The sequence below is a fragment of the Apaloderma vittatum genome, unplaced genomic scaffold (assembly GCF_000703405.1).
Source record: "Apaloderma vittatum isolate BGI_N311 unplaced genomic scaffold, ASM70340v1 scaffold18306, whole genome shotgun sequence".
Classification (NCBI taxonomy): domain Eukaryota; kingdom Metazoa; phylum Chordata; class Aves; order Trogoniformes; family Trogonidae; genus Apaloderma; species Apaloderma vittatum.
This window is the reverse complement of record NW_009720225.1, coordinates 1-26,300: the sequence shown is the minus strand read 5'-3', so window position 1 is coordinate 26,300 and position 26,300 is coordinate 1. Positions and strand designations below refer to the sequence as shown.

Genomic DNA, 26,300 nt, shown 5'->3' with positions numbered 1-26,300 from the left:
TTGTGAGGCATTGAAATATTTTATATAATATAGTTTTTTCACCCCACTCTCAGAAATGGCTCTCCACATCTGTGAAACTTTCACAAAAAAATCAGCCTTGAAGCAGACACCTGGAAGGAAGACAGTCTCAGCCTAAAGAATAAAAATTCAGCAAATTTAGAGTTACCCAACATGAAAGCTTACTGTGAACCTAAGTGCAGGCAATGGTACCAGCTCTTGTAGCTAGAGAATTCACTCTTGTTCTTGAATCTATAATTTGGTTAGATACCACTTTATTTTTGTATTCCCCAAAGTCATTTCAGTACTATTATTTGTTCAAAACAAAAACCTTTTAAGTATCTTTCTGCCTAATTTCTAATGAGCAATTTTAAAGTTTGACAGAGTACTGAAAATACACCAGGGGAATATTATGAGGAAGAGTAAAGAACACTACTTTGAGATGGAATAAACACTAGTCCTAAACTGTAAGTCAGACATAAAAAGTTGTTTTCTGTAGAGGAACTTAGTGGATGACTCCCCAACACACGCTGCTACGTATTTGTTGCTAATTCCCTGCAACTAAGAAATTTCAACTGAGCATGCACAGGACTCTTCAAAAACATCTTACAACATTAACAAAATTAGTCCATAGTGTATTGCCCAGAACATACAGATAACTTGTCAGTTCATAGAGGCAGTCAAAAATATTCCCACTTGTGATAGTTTCCTCTATTATGTGCCTATCTCGTTTTCTCTGTCACGTGCCTATCTTTTTGTTTCCTCTGGTGTTAAAATTTAAGAAAAATGCCATTAACAACATGGATAACGAAGGACTTGAACCTCCCTTTTTCACTACTGGTTAAGACAAGCACTTAACCAGCTGTTCTGTCATGTCTCATTTTTGGTATCATTAACTGTTTTTTTCTGTTATGAACTTCTCTGTGATCTAATAAACAAACTGATCAGTATGACCTGCTCTGTTTGTACACCTCGGGAACAAATGGTATCTGCCTAAGAAAGTGGAGCTTTGGTCTGCAACAAAAGTATACTGCAATAAGAAGAACCCATGACACTGTAGGATTGTTTCTTCTGCACTGACCGGGGAAGGGAGCCTTAGAAAAAGAGAAAACTACATTCTCCTAAAGCATCAGAAAAGAGACAAAAACCTTAACTCCAGACATAAACTTCAGCTAATATACCCATAAGAGTTCATACATATTGGGGGGGAAAAAAACCCCATACCTACTTGTTATAACATGGCAGAAGCATTTTCTTTTAAATGGTATGTCTAGATAAAATGTACTATCAGACTTAACAAGTAAGCTGAAAATACCACTTGCTGACTCATGAAGCACATTCATAAGAATATGCAGTATATGTACAATTTAGTAATTTGGTCTGTTGTGACTCTAATGCAATATCTTAATTCTGCAGTGTCCTTGCACTTCAACAGGGACATCAACAGGACACATCATCTGTTCACACTCTGCAAATATCCTAGATACAAAATTAGGTTTTAATTTTGATATATACATAAGGCCATCTCCTGAAAACAGTGGTAGCAGAAGACTTGTTCCTGGCACTGAATTTTTACTTCTTTAAGATTAACAGATATTCCACGCTAAAACACCATGCAGCAGAGAATAAAGATTAATTAAGTATAAAAATCTGACAAATTTTTCGATTTACTCAAGAGACTGAAAAGATGTATTTTATCGACTCCTGCAATAAAAACACTTAGACAAAAGTGTAAAGTCTGAGAAAGATAAGCAGTAGTCTAAACTTGTAACTGATGAAAGCAGATCCATCCCCAGATTCTCATACAACACCTGAAAACAGTTCAGTGTCTGCAAAGAACCCTTCTCCTGTGGGAGAAGGGAGATGTAGAGTCCTTCAAAGACAGGTACAAATGCTTTCTTTTTACTGAAGCTAACAAGCACCTCACCTTGGTTTGGTTGTATGTTCATGTTTGGTCTGGGACCGTAGTTGCCCATCGGCTGACCCTGGCTCATGGTCATCTGATTCTGCACCGGCATACTCTGTGAGGATGGCACCGAGTGGTTATAGCCGCCCATTGACCCATGGCTACTTGAAGGCATGTTCATGGAATTGTTCGTCATATTGAGTTGGTTGGGTCCAGGTCCTTGCATAGGCATGTGGTTAGGTCCTTCACAAAGAAAAATGATGCAAAAAAGGTTCTACATTAAATATCATAAAACAAGCAAATACAGTCATACCGATTTATAAAACTAAATAGAAGCCATTAAATAATGACATTAAAACAAAACTAAACCAAAGTTTGTTCACGACTTCTCAAAAAATAGCAAGTCAAAGTTCAGCTCTACTATGCGTTTTCTTTTGTTGAGCAGCTGAGGCTACTAAAGCAAAGATGTAAATTACCATATCACTCCTCTCATATCCATATCCTATGTAAAACTAGTCTTGTTAGTACTCACACAATTAATTCTGAATATCAGCCTGAAATGCACAAAATCAGAGCTACCAAGCTGGCTGTTAAACCATGAGGGCTACATAATTGTTATGAGAGCTGTAACATTTCTCTTCATTCAAACAAATCACACTCCACAAAGTAACAGTATGTTTTAAGAGTCAGGCAGCATTAACACTAACATGGTGCGAATATATGTAGAATAAAAATGGCTGAAGGCCTATTTAACCTTGATTGAACCTATAATGTACAGCCAATATTCTGCAGCTGTATTTACAGATTACTGCATGGCGAGAGATGATGACTGGAAGGTCAGCCACCAAATTACCAGCTCGTCTTTCCTGCTTGCAGAGCTACAAATCCAGAGCAACCTGCTCATACACCCATGAGGCACGGGGTATATGGCCTTCACCCTTTAGTTCCCCTCTTCCTGACAACACAGGCTGAAATTAGATAGTTCTTCAAGTTAAATCTGCTCACAACGGGTTTTTAAAGAGTATGAAGATTGCAATACCACCTGATCAGTTTACTCATTGCTTTAGCTGGGCTAAGTGAGAAGCTACTAGGGGTAAAATTAGTAAGAGGTGTGACTGGATGTAAATATGAAAAGCGAAAAAGATAAATGAAATGAAAGGATTATTCATTACAAGCACCACATGAAGAGCTTATGAAGATATGAACAAACAGTGCATATGACAGAGTGGGTCAGTTGTAAACAAGGCAAACATTCATAAAGAGAGAGTTCACCAAAAAGATGCCATTGCTACTAAACATGCCACAGGTTTTTTGTTAAGTTACAAAGCCCCCCAAAATACAGAAATCTTAGAAGATGAATCTAAAAGAAACTAAGCCAGTAGAATTGTAGGAAGACAGTGATTTGGTTACGTATCTGCTCATGAAAAAAAAAGTTACAAAAACATGTATCTGCCTTCAGATGTAACCAGCTCAAGTCCTGTCTTGGCAAAAGAAGGAACTGCCACCATCTAGGACAGAATGAAGGGAAAAATAAAGACATTGAGAGTTGCACACAAGGTCACAGAGGCAATACCAACCAACCTGCAAACAAAATGATGAAGAAAAAGATAATTATCAAGGAATGTTGCTACTAGAAGACAACATGACGAAAGAGAGAATAATTTCAGAAATATGTTTATCCTCTTGCCCTTTTAAGTCAACTTACTGAAACAAACACATAAGTTTATTTTATCAAATACAGTGAAAAAAACTGAAAAAGGTATCATTTGTGCAGGTCACTGTTCCTGCAAATGAAGGTGAGAAGAAATTGCTGAATTATACAAAGGTGGATCTACAAAACACTGAAAAAATAACTAGGTGAATAGGATTATGACCATAATAGAGAACTGCAAAGGCCTATACTGTCCCCTCTTGCCTAACTCTGCAATAGTGAGAACATGGATACAGTTTAATTCTGAAAAAGTGAGATCATCTCTAACCATGGGATCAACCATGAGTATGTTAAAGTAAGGCTATGGTGAAGAAAAAAATCCAGACAGTAGTGCCATGCAACTACTGCAGGACTGGCAGACAACTTTCTTCTTAATTTATTTGCTAAGGAAAGGAAGGAATACATGGAGTTAGTGCCAGAAAGTCAGAGCCTAGGAGTGGTTTTGTTCCTTTTCATTTAACAGAAGAAATTATCAATAATAGATTTCCAAGAGCTAGCCAAGCACAAAGTGCAATAAGTTTTTTCAATCTGGTCAATTAACAAGCAAAATGGGGAAGGCAAAAATCACCACCAGAGAAGTCCAAAAAATAAAACATCTTCTCTAAAAGGCTGCATTACAGTTCACATCTCAGGTAGCACCAAAACAGGAGAAAGCACTCACAAGAAAAAGCTGGCATATGAAACGACAGATACGCGGATGATCTGGGTAGTTTGTTAATGAGAAGCCAGAAGAAAAGAACAGAGAATAAGCCAAGATCGTAGTTATCAAAACCCTCTCAAACAGCAAGAACACACCTTATAAATAAACTTTCTTACAGTTTGCCAGAACACTTAATGGGGTTCTCCTGTCCATAAGGATACACCAATTGACTTTTCATATGAATAAACGAAATAGGATGAACAGAGTACAAATGAGACATGAAGTGCTTACCTACTATAAAAATAACTGCTTTAAATGCTATACTAATTAGATTCTGTGTCATAAAGTTAGTGGAGTAAGTATCTGTCTTGACTATACACAGGAGTCTTTTTTTTTCCTCTTAACCCCTTACAGACAGTACTTGAGTTCTGAGAAACTGTAAGCCAGCCTAAGTGCATTTGAGATTACATTTGCAGGAAGGAAAGGAGACTTTGAGAGAACCTGTTGGTAACACACAAGCAGCTGCTATTCAAGGGCCAGCACAAAGGTCGGAGAACCCTACAGCGAGACTTACCTTTCAACTTTCTATATATGACAAAACAAGCTGAAGAAATGAGGAAGATAACCTGCCACCAGCACAACCCAGTTCACCATCTCCTTCCAAACCCACATCACCCTTACTTTGCATCACACAAACTCTCAGTCAATGTAACTCTTCAGAGAGTAATATTTTGAGGTAAAAGCCATCATCTGTCACAGGTTCAGATAATGCTCAGTTCCATCATATGCTGAAAAAGGTTCGTCATGACTGTCTTCCCTGGTAAGAGCACACAGACATTCATTTGTCAGAGGATGCAATTAAGGGTCTCAGCAGCACTCCAAGGTCCTTCATTAACCAGAAGTCAAATATGAGAAAAATCATCCTTTGCCCTTTAGGTAACAGGACTGGACTGATCTATGGCAGAACTTCAACTCATGCCCTGACCATCACTAGACAGTTCTTTTAATCCTTCCATCAACCTTTCCACACATAGTCAGGCATGTAGAGGCCTCTGCTCAAATAAGCCCTTCTGGAAAGCCTCAGCTCATATTTTCAAGAGTCTGTATTTTATTTCTTCCAGACCAGTCAACTTGTGGTTGCTGACCTCTTGGTTTGCACAACAGAGGCTTGATTTCTTTTGGACAGATCCTCTCTTCAGATATTAAGGTTTTCTATCTGGCTTCTTAATAGAAGTGTCTACATAACTTTAGAACAAGTGCGCCCTAAACAGAAAGCAAATACATACACTGCAGGAATTATTACAAACGCACATCTATGAAATACAGAAAGGCTCACATACAGACAAACCAGCACCTAAAAAACCCCAAACAAACATTCAGCTACCCACTTAACAAGATGATTCTGTTTCCCTGTTTCCTAACTATGCAACTACTTTACCATGCCTTTCCAACATTAGAGATGCCCTTATCCTAAGCTGTTTATCCTCACATCCTCAGAGACAACCTTAAAATGAGAAGGGAAGGAACAGACACTTAAAGAAGGGAATACATTGGAAGAAAGGTTAAATATTTAAGCTTAGTTGGAAATTGTATTTAAGTATCTGTCTAGGTGAATACCAAAACAAACCTATTTACCTTTCACATATTTTCGTAAGAGCTCTTTTCTTATTCTATCTAATTACAAAATATGTATGTTTAAGGAGTGACTTTTCTCCCCTGTGGCTCTGCAGTGAAGTCATTATGCTCACATTGTGACTTAGTAATCCTTCTCCTTGGAAAAGATCATTATAATAAGAATAATATGATTACATTGGAGGGACAGAGAGACTGATTTGTGAGAGGCAATGCTATTCTCCACGGGAGCTGATGGATCTTAGATGGATAGGGGTCTCCACAACTACACTATCTCTGTCCTACTTAGGGAGCAGCACATATTGCTATTTCCACTTCTAAATGCAGACCATGACCAACATGTAGGATGAAACAAACTTCTTCTCTAGATCTTTTATTATACTGCTTACACACAGCCTCCAGAGGCTATTCAGCTACTCTTCTCAGAAAAGCTGTCACTACCAGGCCATTTTATCAAGACTTGCACAGAAATTAGAGACAACAGCAATCATTACATTTTTTACTTCATATGAAGTTTTGCATAGTTATTTACTGGTTTTGCTGTTGTGGAGCTTATCCTTGTGACCACTGAGAGCTGAATTCTCAAAAATTCTTTGACAGTAATTTCCTTTCTTAGAAGAATTAATACCTTTAAAAGCTTTTGTATGAGAATTTCCTCCATACAAAAAAATGAAGGGGTCCTGAACAAAAGCAATCCTAGGAACGCAATTTTAAGCTGAAAGGCAATTCACACGAAATAGGCAGTATGACTTTATGAGTGGAAATTCTGCAAAATAGCCTCTATATAAAAGAAGCATGCTCTTCCAGGGCCTACTCCATACTGATCTGACTGCTAAAGGGAATAGTTACCCCAAAGCTAGTATTGGTAGGTAAAATGTGGAATTTTATCTTGTTTCACCGCTGTTTCTGACTTCTCAAGCACTTTTCTTTTTATTACAAAACAGGATGGCATAAAAACTGACTTAGAATTTACACCTAGGACAATAATCTGGAGGCCATTTCTTTACACATCCCTTACAATTCAGCACATCTTCAGTAATAAAGAACAGAGAGGATTAGTGGAAGCCCGGATGACTTTCTGCATAAAAGCAATTTATTTATTTTTTAGCACGTACCCACATTCGAAACATCCTCTTTAAGATACATCTATTTTACTATTATCTAATTATTTAGCTACAATGATTTCACATTATCTTTTTATGGAAGGGTTTGTGTTCACTCAGCCACAGGCCAATACCTTTCCCCAATAAGCCTTCTAAAGCCAGCTGTACTGCACAGTTTCAAACAGACTAAATTTAGCCAGTTCTGTTCATCAGAGGAATGCTGTGTGTCAGCTACATCAAAGCCCAAGGGCAGCCTGATAAACACTGAATACAGGTCACGTAGCTCTGTAGCTAACAAACTCTAAGAGAGCTCGTACTCGGGGGCATTCAAAGCAGTTTTGTCATCAACAATCTAGTATCCCTTGAGCCCCCATGTCGTTTCAGTTGCCAGGCAACGCTGGTGTTAATGTCTTAGAGGAGAAAAACTTACCAGGCATCTGGCCGTTCATCTGGTTCTGCATGTGTGGTGCAGGAGGGCCCCCACCTACCATTCCATCTGAAGACATGGTGTGGGAGCGCGGAGGTGGGGGAGGGCCGCTCTGACTCATCCCTCCCGGACCCATAGGCATATTCTGTGTGGGTGGCTGCAAGGAGACACTTCAGTTAAACACGAGAAGCAGTTAGGCTGACAAATACATCATACGTACATACGCTTCAGCAGTCATCTATATTGTGCAGCAGGGTATCACAGAAAGCGCCAAAATGTGTTTCTTGCTCTTTCTGAAGTGTTTAGCTCCTCCCAATATTAATTTCAGCAAAACGTTTAGTTTTTCAATCAATTTTACATGAAGTATTACATGCAGACAACACCACAGCACCTTTGAGCACCGCTTTAGAATAAAATAAAAAAAAACCAAACAAATCAATGCCTCATTAAAAAGTTATATCTGAACAGTTCAAGGCTGCTGGAGTCGTTCCCTCCCATACATACAAAAGCTTTCCTTCAAAGCAACATTTGGTGAACAGAAAAACAACTCTTCCATTATAATTCTCTCACATCAACAATTTGTTGCTGTTAACAGACCTTGCACCACGACAAAACAGGTACAACAAGAGATGAAAGCCTCTGAATGCTCATAGAGTAGGAAAAATTTGCACCTGGGTGTGGTAAAATGTTTGCAATCTCTTCCCCTCTCTCCCCTGAAGCGCTGAAGGGCCTAGTTCATAATTTTGTGCCAAACACCCCCTACAGACTAGAAGCACATTAGTGCTGGCCTCCGAAGGTCCAGAGACAGCTGCCTAGAAAGGATGTTTTTGGCAAATTTCCTAATGAAATTGTGAGGAAAATAACTGAATAACCTTGAGAGTTCAAAGAGGGAGAGCAAGAAAAACAATAACTACGAGGGGGAATTTACTATTAGGTTCTTCTCACGGCAGTGTACAGAGGTGCAGAAACTGCTAGCGGCCAGCTTTACTTTCCTATTAAAAACACCTACAAGGCTGTACAGATCCTCCTCACAAACCTTAGCCAAATGCTTTCAGGGGAATAAAAATCACCTCCATGAGAGCAAACACCTGGCTCTCTGGCTTCCGAGAACCCTCTCTAGAAGGCTATAACCATCCCTGCAAAACCGTTCCTGTGACACAGCCATGTGTGTATTTTTCAACATTTCACTTCATAGAAAGAACCGAGGGGGTGAACCTCAAGCTTCTGTCTAGCCCAGTCCCCCTTATACCTACTCATCAGGAGGTTCATGAAGACAAGACTTCATACAGAAGAAAAGAGTAACTCTTTCCAAATGAGTATAAGGGCAAGACTCCTTTTTGGCCTTGGAGATGGCAACATCAGGGTAATACAGAAGCACATATTCACTTGTCGGGGGAGGGAGTAGTACTAATTTATTTTCTCAACATTTCTTCAAATACCTCAGGCACGTATTATTTTTCCTGAAATATTTTTTACAATAATTCTTCAAGAAAACAGTGGAGGTTTTTTTTTTTGCAGCAGGAGGCAAGGAGGAGATTAAGGAAAAGGCAAGCAAGTAGATGGCTTCTCTTATTAAATTCCTTTCATTCCTCCACAACGAGGAGAATGACCTTTTACAGGAATGTTTTTTCCTCATCCTACAGCAGAAGTGGCAGAAGGTAGAAAAGGTAGAGTGAAATGCAGTTCTGCTCTCTGAACAAGTGAAACGTTGCTTCATTTTGCTTGATCTTCCTCCACTAGCGAGCAACCAACGTGCAACCGCTTCAGTGAAGTCTTCCTTCCCTTCACCTTCAAAAGCTCACTACCCTCCTACTTTTGCATCCAACAGAAATTATCTAAAAGTGACAAACAGAAAAACAAACAAAAAAGTAAACAGATACTATTTTTAATTTCTATTTAGGAAGTATGTTTTGGAGTACCAGTAAAACCAAGACAATTGGTATCTCCATATGAGCAGCTAGAAGCTCGGAGCCTAACAGCCCCATGTCAGCAAACAGAAAGAAAAGCCAAAACCCACACAAGCTAAAATATTTTCAAAATTAAAACTAACTTCTTGGCTGCCAAGCATAAATCACCAGTAAATTCAACATTCACTCAACACATTAATAATGAAAAATTCTATTAAATACTACAAAATATTAGATCATACCCAGCTTTTAGCTGTACTGCAGGTGTTAACCGCACTGGCACGCCTTTGTGCATGGGGAAGATGGACAAAACATCCCGCAAAGGTTATTTCAGAAAAAACTATATATTCTAACTCTGAATCTTATTCTGTATGTTTTCAAAAAACATACTGTTTAACAATAAGACAAATACTGCACTGATGAAGAAATGGCACTGACAGAGCACACACTCAAAGACAGGGAACAAGAGTATCAAGGATTTTAAAAATCCCCTTAGATACAAAAAACTGCAGGAGACTTCACAAACCACAGGGAATTGAAAGAACTGAGGGAGTAATTAAAGACATCCAAAAAGGTACTACCAGAAAGTAATTTCACAAGCGGATCTCCTGAATATGGAAACAGCCCAAAGACCTGCATGAACCCATTTCAAATTCTTGAACTTAATGCAAGGAACAGGTCCAAGCTGCTAACATATTCAATCTTTCATTAAGATAAACTACCCCATAAGATGGTTACAAAGTAGGCAAACACTGTACCTCTTCTTATAAGACAGTAGGAAGACATTCTAGGAATCATAATTCTGTAAGCTCTTTTCCCCAGGCTACAAGTAAATTGATGTACATAAAACTCCAAGGATGATAAAAATAAAGGTGAGTTAGTAAATTGTCAATACAGGGAAGTTTAATCTTTCTAATCTATTAGAAATTTTCCAAAATATAAATTAAACCACTTACTTGTATATTTAACAAAAACTTCTTAAAAGAAGGTTTTTGACAAGGCCTTTTGGAGAAATATGTTATCCAGGAGCACACACTTTCACTGATGAGAAATTGCCCAAAGGAAAGAAATAAGCAATAGCCTTCCACAAAGTTCGAAGAATAAAGTAACATATAGAGGTCCCCTGAATCTATTTGTTAGTAAATGTCAACATCTGAAGATGCTGCAACATTAGTTACTGAAAACTGCAGAAAAAGGAATTAACAGAACAGTGACACATGAAATTCAACATGGATAAATATACAGCAGTTACACTGAATTTGAATCAGTCTTTCTGCAGAAAGTGGAAAGTCCTACCGTAACTCATCTAGGGGGAAAAAAAAAAAAAAAGGAATTGACTACGAAGACAGTTTAGTGGGAAGAAATAAGAAGAAAAAATAATCCATAAAAGCCACTGATAATACCTGTGTTCATTTTATGATTTTCTGTAGTACTTGATATATCAAAAGTGATATGCAAGAAAAATGTCACGGTGTTTATGAACATGACACATGTTCAGTTTGAGAAAAGAATTCACAAAAAGATACTGCAGAAGCAAAGAGATTCCAAACACAAGCAACCAGTGATTAAAGACTTTGAAAGTCATCACCTGACACAAGTCAAAATGGACAGGTTTGGTTTGTCCATTTTCTTTACATCAAAGGGAAATTAATGTAACACGATATGACAGAAATACAATTCAATGCATGATACATACAAAAAGTAGATCATCCAATTTATGCTTTAACAAAGAAAACCCCAGGAGAATAGTCAATAAATTGAGGAATAACATTAAACATGAGACACCACATAAATCACATAAACCTGTGGAATTCATCAACACAAGACTCTAGAACAAAGTTTAGAGAAGATTCAGAGATAATTACACACACCTACATGCAATGGGAACGATTATACAGAATATTGTATAAGGTATTTAAAGAGCATGTTGCAAGTCTTCATGACAGTGTCATAAACCAATCACTACCTGATAGTAATTAAAACGAAATGTCTTCTGTAGATATAATTATTCCCTAGTGATATTCCTTCAGAGTATTTTTCTACTGGCAGCAGACAGAAAAAAAGAAGGAAAAAAAATGTTCTAAAATGGCAACTTCCCTATTTCTATCTGAGTTGATCCAGGGGTTTAGAGGTGATAAATTTCTTTAAAATCAGTTTTAAACTTAAAGAAAAGAAAAGCAAAGCAACCAACCAAAATCCCATAGAATCGGAGACATTAAACCTGTTTTGCTCTTTAACAAAAGTTAAGGAAATCCACTATCCCCAACAATACACACTATGCATGATTAACATCTTTTTAAATACAAAATGACCACACAGTATTCCAAAAATACAATTTATAAAAAAAAAAAAAAACCACCAAACAAAACACCCCACACCCTCATCACTCTCTATGAAATGCAAGTTACCCAGCATGAATCTTAACCATTCGGTCTAGATATGAAGGGTGCAATGACATTCAAATGTGGTTAGGTTAACAGAACCAAAGGCTACTTCCCTCCTGCCGGATGAGTGACAGAAAGCAGTGGAAATTAAAATCACTCTTGATTTTATTCCAGTTATGAAGTAGAGAATATTAAATATTTTCATATCGGTAAAAAGTAAATTAAAGAATTAGAAGATGTCAAACAGTTTCACTTGCTAAACACTCATTTTTGGCTCACTTCCCCAAACATTTTGTCCAATCCTGGAATTTTGTCCAACTCTGGAAATCTGAAGTGGAAAGACTGAAACTGACCTGCAGTTGTAAAATTTGCCAAAAAAGAGACAAGAGAAAACCCCATTAGATTTTAACTGACAAACTTCAGCAAACAAAATCCTACTGAACCCAAAAGTTACTTCAAAGTGTACACTTCAAAAAATAGTCAAACTGCATTTTTTTAGAGTACTTTCATTTAAATAACAAATTAGATCAAGTGCAAGACAGCAAAAAATAAAAGCTGCCAAAACTGGAACTGTACACCTGGAACTTTCATCTATCACCTTTTCTCTCTCGTATCTGATTTTTTTTACCATCAATAGTAGGTTGAAAGATTTGTTTACAGAACACTTATTCTTGTTACAACTGAGGTAGAATACCAACTCAGTTATCAATAAAAATATAAAAGACAGGAAATACTGTTAAGCACACTAAAGCCCAGTATTGGTAATCAATAAAAATAGCAATAGATATCTAAAGTACACTATCAAAAATACAATTTTCTTGAAATTCTCTCAGAATAACAATTAAAACTACACAGAACACAAAAGCCTTCTGATTTTTCTAAAAGAAGCTCTAACTCAGGACTTCATCATCTTTGTTGTCACTTCTCAAGTATCATTTCTGCAAAGCAAAATACCTCATCCCAGGATGAGATCCCTGCCCTGCTAATATCCCAGCCTCAGAGAACAGTACTCTGCTGATAGGTGGTGATGGCACCTGCAGAGTACTTCCTCGGGTGTGAGACTGGGAAATAAGATCATAGAGGAATGTATTTTTGAGGCCTGAGAGAGGCAAGATTTATTTAATTGGCTTATGACTTCTTCTACAAGGTGCAGGGTATTCTAGCACTGAGAGTACCTTAAATGAAAAAAAATAAAGAACCCGTATCAACTCTCAGCAAGTGTAATAGCTATAAATAGGGAGGATTTCTATGTGAAAAAGTATTTACAATCATGTCTAAATGGTGAAGGTAACTGCAAATGTAATTTGTTGGAGTACCAGCCGAGGCACTAGCAGCAAACAATTCTAAATTTAGAATGTCAACTAGTTTTTAAATCTTGATTTACCTTAGTATCTTCAAAAACCAGAGAAACTACAACGCAAATATTAATTTGAACAAAATGTTCAAATAAGGCATAATGTAATACTTAAGCACTTTGTTTAAAGAGGAAATTGGAATCTTCAGTTATTTCAAATTACATGTATCGCTGTGTATCACATGCATCCATTACATATATCACTGCACAAGCATTCCTTAGCATTATTTTAACAGTCAGAAAACTTAACCCTATGGAGAGACAGGGATCTACTGGAGAGAGTACAACAGAGGGCTATGAGGATGATTAAGGGACTTGAACATCTCTCCCATGAGGATAGACTGAGAGAACTGGGACTGTTTAGTCTTGAAAAGAGAAGGGTGAGAGGGGATCTTATTTATGTATATAAATACCTGGGGAGTGGGGGTCAAGAGGAAGGTGCCAGTCTCTTCACAGTGGTGTCCAGTAACAGGACAAGGAATAATGGATATAAGTTGGAACATAGAAGTTCTGCCTCAACATGAGGAGAAACTTCTTTACTGTGAGGGTGACAGAGCACTGGCACAGGCTGCCCAGAGAGGTTGTGGAGTCTCCTTCTCTGGAGACTTTCAAAACCTGCCTGGACACGTTCTTGTGTGGCTGCCCTAGGGGATCCTGCTCTGGCAGCAGGTTGGACTAGATGATCTTTCGAGGTCCCTTCCAATCCCTGACATTCTGTGATTCCAATATGCTTCATGTCCACATAACAATAGTTTCTCTGATACTTATAAAATAATCACATAGAATTCTTAACTCCTGATATAACCAGAAATTATTCAAATCAAAAGTTGAATAAGCTGGTATGGAGTCAGATGGTTTTACCTGAAGTGACTAAGTTAACTGTGGACATTAACTTGGGGAAACACTGAGATACAGAAACTAGACAACTTCAGAGGTACTCTATAATTCTCCCCATTAAACGTAGTTCATATTTGTCCTCAAAAGCTGTTCCACAGCTGTTTATCTCCTGCCTCTTTGGCTTTTAAGATGGTTTCATGTCCGGTCCAGTATTTATAAGTTTTGCTTGCAATTAGTAACCCAAGAGAAAAATTTCACCTCTATTCCACCTAGAAGGCCTGAGGTAATCTCAACTGAAGCAGAAAAAACCCTGCAGCACCCTCAGAGCATCTCACTGCGGAAACAGCAAAACCATAGAGGCTAAAGGATTCAGCATTGGTATTACCAGGCTGTCCCGTACTGTTCTCAGCAAACTGCCTGGGATTGAAACAGGTATTTGTTGTGCAGATCCTGTACTAAAGAGACAAATCACAACTTGAAGTATGGAAGAATTACACTTTAGAACATACACCTAATTCAAATTGGCTGCTATTTTTACTGATTTCTAAACCAGCCACATAAGATAGCAGGCAATACAAGTGGTTTTTTGTTTACAGTACACTAGCTCCCCACGTGGACACACTTGATTAGCAATACGTGTAAAGTAGGCTGCAAAAGTTAAGAGTGATTCTCTTACTAAAGCATAGTACATTTGCTATCATTCACTCTTAACACATCAGCACCTTAAATTCACATATTCTGATACTTATTCATTTTAAGTACAATTGCTGGCTTAAGCAGCTCCCTCCAGCTGCTGTTTTCCCAAGCGCACCTTTTCAATTGTGACAACACAACATAGCCCTGCAGTTAATCTAAACTAATCCAAAATGAAAATATCCCCCCCTCTCTCTCCAGGTAATTAATCTGGACAGATTCTCCAGAATCAGTCTGGACTGGTTCATCACACAGTGACTTTAAAACATCACACAGCAGAACTGCAGCTCATGAGACTATAGCTCTGGTTATGTCAGCATAACTGTTACTATCGAAATAAAATCTTGCCAACAGCCAAACTTTTTTCCAACATTTAAAAGCCCCGCTGGAGATAAACAACCTGGAAAAACAATTTTTATTATAAGACCAAGGCACATGTGAATAAACTGAGAACCTACAATTGAAAATTCTTCTAAAAAACGCAACACAACCAATTCTCTTTTGCTAGGGCAGGAAGACACTATCAGCCTCAAAAGATGGGTATCAGCCAAGGACTGGTGTTGTTATAGAGATTCAACAGAATAGGCGAGGGTAGAATCTACCCATAAAACTTATATCATGGCAAATTTGGTTGTTTTGCCTTTAAGTCTTCTAAAAAGCTTGTGCTACTGATAATTTCAATAGATTTCCTTTCCATAATGAGTATTTTTTCAGTTTCCTGATATAAGAACTTTTGGAAAACTTCACAGAAGTCTGGTGCACACATGAAGAAAAGCACAAAGATTAGTGTCTGCAGAGTCACTGTACTGTCTCCTCTTTTATACGGGTCTGAATCATGGGTCATCTACTGTCACCACCTGCAATTCCTCGAATGCTTCCATCAGCGCTGCCTCCACACAATCCTAAACATTCACTGGACTGACTATGAGACTAATGTTACTGTCCTTGAACGGGCAGTACTGAGGCCGTGCCGCTGAGGACGCAGCTGTGCTGGGCAGGGCCCATCTCCAGGATGGAGGATCACCGCCTCCCTAAGGTTGTGCTCTGTGGTGAACTCGCCACCGGCTGCCACAACAGAGGAGCCCCAAAGAGGAGATACAAGGACTTTCTGAAACAACACCTCAGTTTTGGCCATATTGACTACCATCAGTGGTCCACTCTGGCCTCCAGTCAGGAGACGTGGAGACACACCATCCACAACGCTGCTGCCTCCTTTGAGAACGCACGTAGAATTAGTCTCGAGGAGAAAAGACAACTCCTCTTTCGAGGAGAAAGAACCGTGCCTCGTCAATATCGCCTAAGGGGACTTTCCGCTGTGCCTTTTGCAACTGGACTTGCCTATCCTGCATCAGCCTTTTTAGCCATCAGTGCGCTTGTAGCAAGTGTGAGTAGAGCCCTTCCCCTATCATCGTTTGTGAAGCCTAGCCATGATGATGATAAGTATGGACATGTTCTTTCATGCTCCATCCCCTCCCTCAAAAAAATATCTGAGTAGTTATTTGTAAAATTAGTCCTCTTGCAGTTAATATCCCATAACCACATTTTTACATACTATGAGTATGTAGGCAATCAATGTTCACTGAGTGGTAAGAAGTCAAAGCCTGTCACGTGCTGGTCTTGGAGCACAGTTAAGTGATTTCGACACACTAGACCTCTCTGTAAGCACTTACACAGCCAGAGCGTAATTCTCTGCTTTTATGACTGGTTATTACAGTCATACCTAAAAGCCAGGCTACTGACAGCAATAAAGAATTAAATCTCATCTCTAACTGATCCATGATGCTGTAAAACCTCTGGAAAAGTCTTATTTACCATTTTTCTCAAAGTGCTTTTGAGATCACTAAACACAGTGGTAATACTCAATTCTTACAAGTCATGGGACAGAATTACAGAATCATTTAGGCTGGAAAAGACCTTTAAGATCATCAAGTCCAGCCACTAACCTAGCACTGCCAAGTACTACAGCACAGAATCACAGAATGGTTTGGGTGGAATGTCCTGTATTTCCCATTCTTTAGTGACAAAATCTAACAGGGGTCTGCTAGGGACTATTACCAAAGGAGGCTTGTCCCACGGGCTTCTTGTTCACAAAACAAAAGAATATTTTTTTATTTGCTCTCCTGGTTTTGCACTGCAAAAGATATCGTATGAGAAATTAGAGGAAGAAATAATTTAAAAAATTATGTTCTTCAGGGAGGATGCAAGCACTATTTGTGCTAGCTTTTACCAATCACCGATTTGCTCTAGGATTGACAATTTCTAATAAAGAGTACAGGAATGTGAAACTTAGTTTCTTTTCTGCATCCTAGGGACAGTGGCTCCGTTTCTCTTTTTAACAGCCTTCAGAAATTATGACAATTTTTGAAAACTGTTTATCAATCACAGAAATAATTATTCAAACTCCAAGCTCCACTTGTAATAGCTCACTTGCCTTTTGACAGGCTTTGTTCTCTATTAATTCAGTTTACAAATAGCTGAACTTGAACTTAGCACAGATTTGTGTTCTGAAAGGCTAATGCAGAACAAAACAGCATGGTGTGTCTGCTTTAAAGCTAATTTAATTAACACACTAAAATTCAACATATAGTGAATTAAGCTAGAGGTTTAAAGACCAATGCCAGCTGTGATCAGCAAGCAAGAAGATACCACAAACAGATTTTCTGCTGTATTACCACAGATATCCGTCTTTCCTAGGTATTTGGTACATAACTGGACAAGAATTTTAATTTAGGTTTCCTCTCATCTTCAGCAACAGGAGTTTTATTTCCAGATTTTAAGCTATTAAAACAGAGCCATATTTTTTTTTGCATGCCCTCTTGATTATTTACAGAAAAACAGTATCAAGATAATTCAATTAACATATATATTTTAGACAACTTTTATGTTCAAAATGAAGGCTACTAAAAAAGCAGAGTACAGGTTCAGTTCCTAAGATTGAATTGTTTCTACAAACTCATCTCGTCCCAAGTACATTGAAACTGTAGGTTGAATATTATCCCTTTGAGTATATTTAAGATCATGAGACTTTCCACTGACCAAGTATAACCATTCTTATATTGAATACCCCTATGTAGCCACCCAAACTCCACAGATTTAAAACAAAGAAAAAAAAACACAACAAGAAAACCACACGACTAACAAACCCATCTTCCAATAAGGAACTTGAAAAGTTTTAGTCAGGTGCTAGTAATGATGTTTACTAGTTCTACCTCTTGAAGAAGTTTCTTTGGAAGTAACCAGTATTTCAGTGTTTGTTGATGGTGTGTATTTATGAAAAGCAATCACCATTTTATATATGTGTTGTGTAACTAAAATGTCATAGACTATACCCTAATCTGTGTGACAACTCTGGGAACAGCATACATTAACAGATTCCGTAAGTAGTACAAAAAGCACTAATTTTGACAGAAGAATTTGAAACAAGAAAAAGTTATCACATTAATAATACGTTTAATAATAACCTTTCCAATATTATGAAATTATGAAAAACAATTCAATGTGATGTGCACACTTTTCTACAACTCAGACACAAGTTTTCTTGGAAGTCACTTCACATACAAAGTTTAGCTTGCTACTGGAAAAAAATGGCATTTTCAATATAAAAGAAACTGGTACATTAGATAAGTGAGTAATAAACATAAGCATTTATTGTCATCACCTTCTTGAAATATACATTGAAATCAAGCGCTCTGCATGCTGACAGAAGGCAAATTGTATCATGTAAGAAAAACTGGAAAAACACCCAAACACCCAACTTTTCTGTGTCTGAAAAAAACCAAAACAAATGTTCCAAATCAAATAACCCAGGGAGACCTCCATATTTGCAAGTCATAAAACTACTGCAAAATTAAAATGCTAGAGTGCAGAACAAAAGTTCCCCCTTCACTTTTCTCAACAGAATGATGGTCACAGGTTGTTTTCTTACAAATATCTGGGAAAATGAAGATATATTGGGGAGGGAAAAAGTCCAAGTGGAAAAGCTGTTGGGGATTTTTTTGATTAAATAGTTTACAATGACTTCTTAATGCCACTAAAATACACTGTCTCAAGGAAACAAAAAATAAAACTTGGGGAGGATAAGATGCCTGTTCTGCAGTTTGAAATTTAATCCGTTTAGAAACACACATGCACAATATTTCACTACTGTTTCTGGAGGTTCTCTTAGAAGTCCCAGTAACAGGCTTTAGCTGTATCTTTGCACTCTACAGTTCAAGGAGACTAACACTTTGCCATCACCTCCCTCAAAAGCAGCACTAGTGTAAATCAAAAGAATTCAACTGTTGGGTTTCTCACCATGCAAGCCCTTTTTGGAGAGTGAGCTCATCCCATATGGTGGTGGTAAACAGACTTTCAACCACCGTTCAGGAAAGAGAATATCTGCCATAACTTGGAAAGAGGCAGGAGGAAGTTGCATCAACTTCACATGTGAACATAGACACTATCCAGCTGGGAAGAGACTCTGGGAAAAGCCCTATCCTTAACAATGCTCCTGTTCACATGGCTGAGAAAGGACCTGTTGACGTAAGGAGATTAACCCCGCACTTCGTCTTCTGATGTGAAGGAACGTCTCTCACCTCCAAAAGTCATAATTTAATATTGTAAATTTACCATGCATACAAAGACAATAAAAGCTTTTGTTACGATACCGGAGTTTCCAAGTCCTTCTATTTCACTTCACTCATACCTCCAATGCTCACTTCACACGTTGCACCTTTTCCTCACTTCCCCCTTTCATAGAAGCATTTCTCTACACACCACAGTTAGTTCACTGGACTCCAAGGAGACCTTACAGCAGCCTTCCAGTATCTGAACGAAGCCTACAGGAAAGCTGGAGATAGACTTTTTAGAAGGGCATGCAATGATAGGACAAGGGACAATGGTTTTAAACTAGAGCAGGGTAGATTTAGATTAGCTATTAGGACAAAGTTATTTACTACAAGGGTGGTGAGACACTGGAACAGGTTGCCCAGAGAAGTTGTGGATGCCCCCTCCCTGGAAGTGTTCAAGGCCAGGCTGGATGAGGCTTTGAGCAACCCAGTCTAGTGGCAGGCAGCCCTGCCTATGGCAAGGGGTTGGAACCACACGATCTTTAAGGTGCCTTCCAACTCAAGCCATTCTACAATTCTATACTTTTGTCTAATATAAAGTATGGGAATAGAGACAAAGCAGCTGACTAGAAGCATTTTTCTCAATATGAAGCATTAAATTTAAGGAATATTGTGAATGGATACAAAGTTATCATCAGGTTGAGGTCATTTTAGCATTCACACTGAACAAAAGAGCTAAATGATCAGGTTCATTGAAGTTTTTAATCTAAGCTATCTTAACATTAGTATTCTCTATTCAACTTCATTTTCTTACATAATTATTACTGTTTATAAAATGCTTTAAGTTGTGAAATTTCCTGAGAGTTTGCTTGCACAACAAAAACAAGAAAAAATTTCAACAAAAAAAAAGAAAGCATAGTTTACTAGGAGAACAATTTTCCAGATATGAATAGATCAGATGGAACTCAACTTCAGAAGCTATCTAGGCTCAATCCCTCCTAAGTTATGTGGAAAACTGCTGCAATGGTAGTGTCTTTAATAAAACTGATGCATTTTACTACTAAAAATAGTAGATGTAGAAGACAAACACAGTATCTTCATCCATATTTAATTGCTGCCACTCACAACCCTTGAATTGAGTAAGACTGTTCAACAGCTGACACCAAAGCATGGTGAACAGAAACATAATAATTCCAAGTCAATTTGAGCCTCATCAGTTCTTAAACTGAAAGCCACTAAAACAGGAGTCTGAAGTAGTTTATCTTGCATTGAAAAAAGAAGTATCTTACATGTTCCCAAATTGTTCTGGCTAAAATTTGTTTAGGATACAAAAAGGATTTAAAGCATATTTTTCTGAAGACCCCAACAAAAAAGTCATTTTACCCGATTGTGTTACCACATTTCAGGCAAATCTTCAAAGATTTCACTTGATAGGTCAGAGCATCTACACTTAGGTTAAGACGGAGCATCTAAATTTCATTTTATGTTTCAGTTTGAAAGAAAAAACAGGAACCTATCTACTTATTCTCCCCTCAGTTGTCGAAAAAGGACTCGCCGCTCCCCCACAAAAAACCAAACCTACACTACAGTATTTTCTCACTGCTATGGAATAGTCCTTCCACTCAAGATCAGAAACGCACTTCAGTCCCGATCCGCAAAAGTCCTATCTTTGTTTTCTTTTAAGAAGAGTCAGCTTTAAGAACAGAGCTGTTCACCAGGGAGTAGGATAAGGTCAAAATAATTTCCAGTTGTTACCAGAACCAGGATATCAATTAAGCCTCCAAAAAACATATTAGCTGAGTAACACGTACAGTCCTCTTAAAGGTTTCTTTCCCTCCCACTCAGCTACAAGCATGGATTTATAAAGAGAAGCCTCTACAGGCACAACAGGTTGGCGATAATGAAGTACTGTTTCTATAGTCCTCTAGGCACCAACTCAAAAGGATGCTTCGCTAGTAGCAATGATTGGAGAACACATCTCCAGAGACCAAAGAAAAAGTAATTCAATTTCAGTTGGTGAAAACTAGTATCTAGGAATGGCTGTTTTATAGACATTCTTTTTAGCTTCATATTACAGAAATGAATCAAGACTGTACTAATTCAAGAACAGTCTTACTACCAAAAAACAAAGAACTTACTTGCGTTACTCACAATGAACTCCCTAAGCTTTACGATTAACATAAAAAGCAAGAAGATGGCAAGCTATTTTAGTGCTTCCTGTATCTTTCCTTACTCCATAAACAGTGGAACGGGAAAAAAAATCTGAGGGATCTTACAAAATACAGAGTTCAGGAATACAGATTCAGACAACTCCAAATAATAAAAATAAATAAATAAAAATACAAGAAGTATTACTCAATAAACGCTTCATCTGTAAAGCAACATATGTTTCAAGTTAAGTCTGTGCCACCTTATTTTTTGCATATTACAATTAACCACCTTCTTTAAGGCTGCTTTCCAACACAGGAGAGATGAAAAGAATTTAAGAGACTCACCTAGAGTACAGAAAAGCAGACAAAGATTTACTCAACCTCATTCCACTGAGGCAAAAAAATGGATGATATGCCAGTGAAAACCAAAAACACAGTAATAAAAATATGCCACCCACCCCCCTTTTCCTAATACAAGAGGACAGAGTACTGCTGTAAGAACTAATAGCCACACCACTAGAGTTGTCAGCTGAGGAAAGAGGAAAAAAATATATAAATCTAAGACTACTCAGGAGGCAGGCCAGATAATGTGTGCACTGCACACTTAATTCAGAGTAAAGCCTTCCATTAAACAATTCAGATTTCGAGTACGACCTAAGTGGTGAGATTACTCCAAACACAGTGTGAAGAGACACTGAGTCATTTATTCACTCTAGAGTAAATCAGAGGATAAACGTTTGGTCATTACCTCAAACTCTTCTGTTTAGTTTGGGGTTTTGTCTGTTTAGGGTTTGTTTTGTTTTGTTTTTTTCTTTCAAGAATCCAAACTAAACTTATTCCCTACTTGTTACTTATTCCCTACTTTTCACACTATTGAGTACTTACTGCTGGTAGTAGAGACTGCATGTTCTGGTTGGAATCAGCTATAGTAGCTAGGTAAACCAAGTTTGTATGCAGCATCTGCTGGTATCTATTAGAATAAACAAAAGCAAAATAGATCTTAATACACAAATACACTAACATCCAAAGTTAATTCTACACATGTAAATAGTTACCTACGTAAAACAAATTCCAGAGACTTACAAGAGCAATTCTACAGGTTTTCCCTCACACTCACCTGTAACTCAATCTTTCCCAGTCTCTCCGTCAAACCTGTGCCTGTGTCTTCTCTACAACTTTTGTCTTGCTATGAAAAATCTAAAGCTGAGTGACACAATTCTCACCCATTTCACCTTCTGTCCCAAACTAAGACACTAGGAGACATATAATGCATGTGTGGCTGTTTGGTGTAATTCCTGTCACAACACTAGGGAAAGAGAGCTCCCCAGATACAATATACCATAGATTTATGCAAACCACAAACAAGAACAGTGCAAACATTTCATCAGGATCATAAGCTTCCCAAGTTCGCTTCACAATGACTGTTCTGCTACAGAAGTCTCAAGGTCTAGGCCACAGTCACAAAAAAACAACCTTGAAAGTAGGAACAGATTACAAATATGTACCTAGAGCCTTGCAAACAGCTTAATGTATTAACTGTGCTATAATAAAAGCATAAATACCTACTGCTAATGACACCCCCCTACTCTCACACATCTGCCAAATAACTCTGTATTTGTCCAATTACAAGGGTGCCAGGACTATCCCACGGTAGAAAACAGTAATGGGAAAACAATAATCCCTAACAATTCAGTCCTTCCACAGTTCTTTCAGATCTCCAGAGACCCCACTAGACAGCAAGTCCACATGGGACAATCTCGCAAGTCAAACTTTTAAGACAAGCCTGTTTGCTCCTGGGCATGTGACAAGCACATAGTTTTCAAACATGTCACCTAGACATGGAGAGGTCCATTCCTATGATTTAGAAAAGTTTGAGAAGAAAGCTACCTCCTTCCCACAGTGCAATTATGATCCAGATGAAAAAGATCTTGGTTGCACAGTCCCCATTTTTATGAGTGTCACCATCATGACATCAACTTGCAGGTACACAAGTTGCAACATTTCACTGACAGAAGCGATAGCCATACGGCAAATTAAAAAGGCCACAAATTTCAAGTGTAGTATCCATACACATACTTTCTGTTCTTCACAGCACAGATCTCCTACAAGGTGAGCTAAACAAATCAAGAATGGTGTTCTAGATGGAAATTCACCCAGTCCACAGTAGATTTGGGTTAATATCTTACTGAGAGCATTCAGACGTCTTTCCTTTGTTCTGATAGTCCATTATACACTGAATAAGATGGTTATTTTCATCCAACATCTGAAACAATAAAGAAGAAGTTTGGAGTAAATGACATGTTCTTTGTGGAAATAAACTGAATGCAAGTTTGAATCTTGCTCCTCTCTCAAAATTTTTAAAAACAACAACTAAAAATTAGCATGCTAGAAAGTTCTACTTTAACCAGTTATTTATAGAACACTTTTCTCCTCCCATTTTCTCCCTCCAATTAGTTTTACAGCTTTCTGTTTAAGGGTTTCATATTTGTGAAGCTTCCCATTCAAATATCTACGCTTGTTCTGGACCAAGTTCTTGCAAGGTTTTGCATTTCTTCATTTGATGTCTACCAAGAAATTTACTTGAAAATTTATGCCCCAAGTCTCCCTTCTTCTAAAGTCTGCAGCTGCTCATAAATTTAATAAGAAAAAGGCACCCAAATTGTTATTGATAGAAACTGAGCTTACCAGACAGGTTTGTGTCAAGAAAATGCAGTGGAAAGCTAGCCTGCATTTACATGAAGAATCTGCACTTTATACACTTCAGAAACATCCAGGAATACGAACATAGGTGAACGATTTTTTTGACACCTCGCTCAAAAAAGCAGTCCTAAAATCATGGGAAACTGCAAATCTCGTGGCTTTCTACAAAACTCTCTTGAATTCAAGGTGTTCCAACCTCCAAACAGGAAAAAAAATAACCAAGTTTCCTAGAGGCACAAAGCCCCATACTGACGTGTTTTTAACCACTCTTCCAGACTCTGGTCACCCAAGAGTCAGCAGAAACATGGCTAATCTGAGCTATCAGCTAAGTTACCCAAATCAAGTGAACTAAATGCGAAGTTTACTGCAAAATGGAAAATTTCCATAGATTTCTCCCTTTTCTTCCTCTCAATGGAGGACTAGCTTAGATCCCTTTACTCTGTGCAGCTGCTGAATTACAGGATCTTAACCATCTGTAAGACTGTTTTCTTCTTCCAGACATGGTTGAAACTAGTCAAAAGGCTCGTGCTTCTACACAGAAAGCACAAATGGTGTTATTACAAGATCATTTCTTCCCTAGGAATCCAACCTAAATAAATTCTAGAAGAGAAAAAGAAAAGATACATAAGTACTGCGACTTTTTTTTTTTTCCCAATTAATTCATCTCTACTATGAAAAGAGTATGGAGTCAGAAACCTCATGGAGTCCACTCAGGATTTATATCCATGTAAGAATGAGCCAACTAGATAAGTACTCCTAAATTCAAACTAGTAATTCCTCAGAACCAACTAGAATGAAGCCTGAAACTGCTGGATCTAGAAACACTGTCAATAAGCACTACACACAGACAGGACTGCCGTATTATGAGTTACTGTCTGAGCCTCAGCAACTAGATAGAGCTGCAGATGCACACTCCAAATAGGATCACAAACACACTGCTACATTTCACTTGTACTAACATCATTTTGTAACAAACTCAGTGGCCATTTTCACCAGAAAAAAAAAAAAGAAGGAAAAAAAAGAGCCAATACCATTGATACTGAAGTCAAATAGAGGATTTGCAAAGGAAGCTTGAATCAAGGCCCTCCTTAGAAAGTCTCCCACCTTAAGTATCTGCAGGCAGTAGATACTTAAGGCTTACCAGACAGGCAGACCTTCAGACTGCCAGTTAGTGGTTCCATTCTTCCCTGTCACCAGGCAAACTGGACCTTTTGGTGAATGGAAAAGAACGCCAGGGCCAAGACAAAACCAAACTCAGAACACAACCATATCCTAGATGGGGCCGCAGGCACTGTGTTATACAGGTTTGTCTTAGCAGTGGCTAATAGAAAATTGAAATAATTCTTTGAAAGAGTTATAAACACCTACCATCAAAAGAGAATTTTGTTTCCAGCTAGATGAAGACACCTTCAGGGGTTCTGAAAGCTTACGTACGTTACATTCTTCAGCTGTAACTATACTACAGTTTCGCCAACACACCAGCATCAAATTAATGGTTTGACTACAGCAAAAGGAAAACTTAATTGTCTGCATTCTCCACACACACCTCAGCAACCTGAAGTCTCTACTGACTACCTTCAGGAGCTTTCCGCCCAGTGGGTATGTATTTTTCACATACACTTCAGAAGCACTGACTTCTGACTTATGGTAACCTGAAGGTCTCCCATTGCAACTCTGTGATCTTCATTGATCCCTGCAACACCTACCTTGTTGACACTCTCATTCTCTACTAAATCAGAAGTTATCTATATCTATGTGAAAGACTCCTACTCAAGGAGCTTGTAGTAACCTGAAATCTGTTTGACTCATAGCTATTTACACTCAAAACAATGCAAGTCTTCAGTTAAGTTTCTAAACAACACCAAGTTACCAGCAAACTTAGACACGCTCCTTCACTTCTGCCAATGCAAAACACTACGGGTTATTAAAAATCTTAAACAAACTTTTCTTGTATTGCTTTAGCGAGTTAACTTACTTCCTCCTACAAAAGCTTAAATGGAGTCGTCCAGAGTCGCTGTCACTGGCCCCAACCATAATGTTCTTCTTTAATAACACACACAGTGTATGCGGGGAGCCTTACTACTAGGCCTGCGCCAAGTTTGGGAGCCACCGCTTACCCCGCGGAGACAGAGCCCAAAGTCGGGCAGCCTTTGGGAACAACCCTACTCAAGTCCGACTTACAGTCACCCCTCACAGGAAGGAATCACCCGATCCCTCAGCTTCCCCACCGAGCCAGGCGCAGTCCTTATCGGCTAATCTACGGCCAGGAGCGCTTGGGGCGGGAGAAGAGCAGACATCGGCCGCCCTTTTCA

The 26,300-nt window shown here is 38.3% G+C and overlaps 1 protein-coding gene across 1 annotated transcript in view; it reads right to left on the bottom strand.

Moving 5' to 3' along the window:
• SS18 (synovial sarcoma translocation, chromosome 18) overlaps positions 1-23,551 on the bottom strand; it is a 39,699-nt gene extending 16,148 nt beyond the window's left edge. Inside the window, exons 1-4 of the mRNA XM_009870948.1 lie at positions 23,475-23,551; positions 22,174-22,258; positions 7,420-7,573; positions 1,925-2,146 (exon numbers count right to left, since the gene is read on the bottom strand). Of these exons, the coding sequence (XP_009869250.1) occupies positions 1,925-2,146; positions 7,420-7,573; positions 22,174-22,258; positions 23,475-23,551 (538 nt within the window). The remainder of the gene's footprint in view (positions 1-1,924; positions 2,147-7,419; positions 7,574-22,173; positions 22,259-23,474) is intronic.
• Between the last annotated feature and the right edge of the window lie 2,749 nt (positions 23,552-26,300).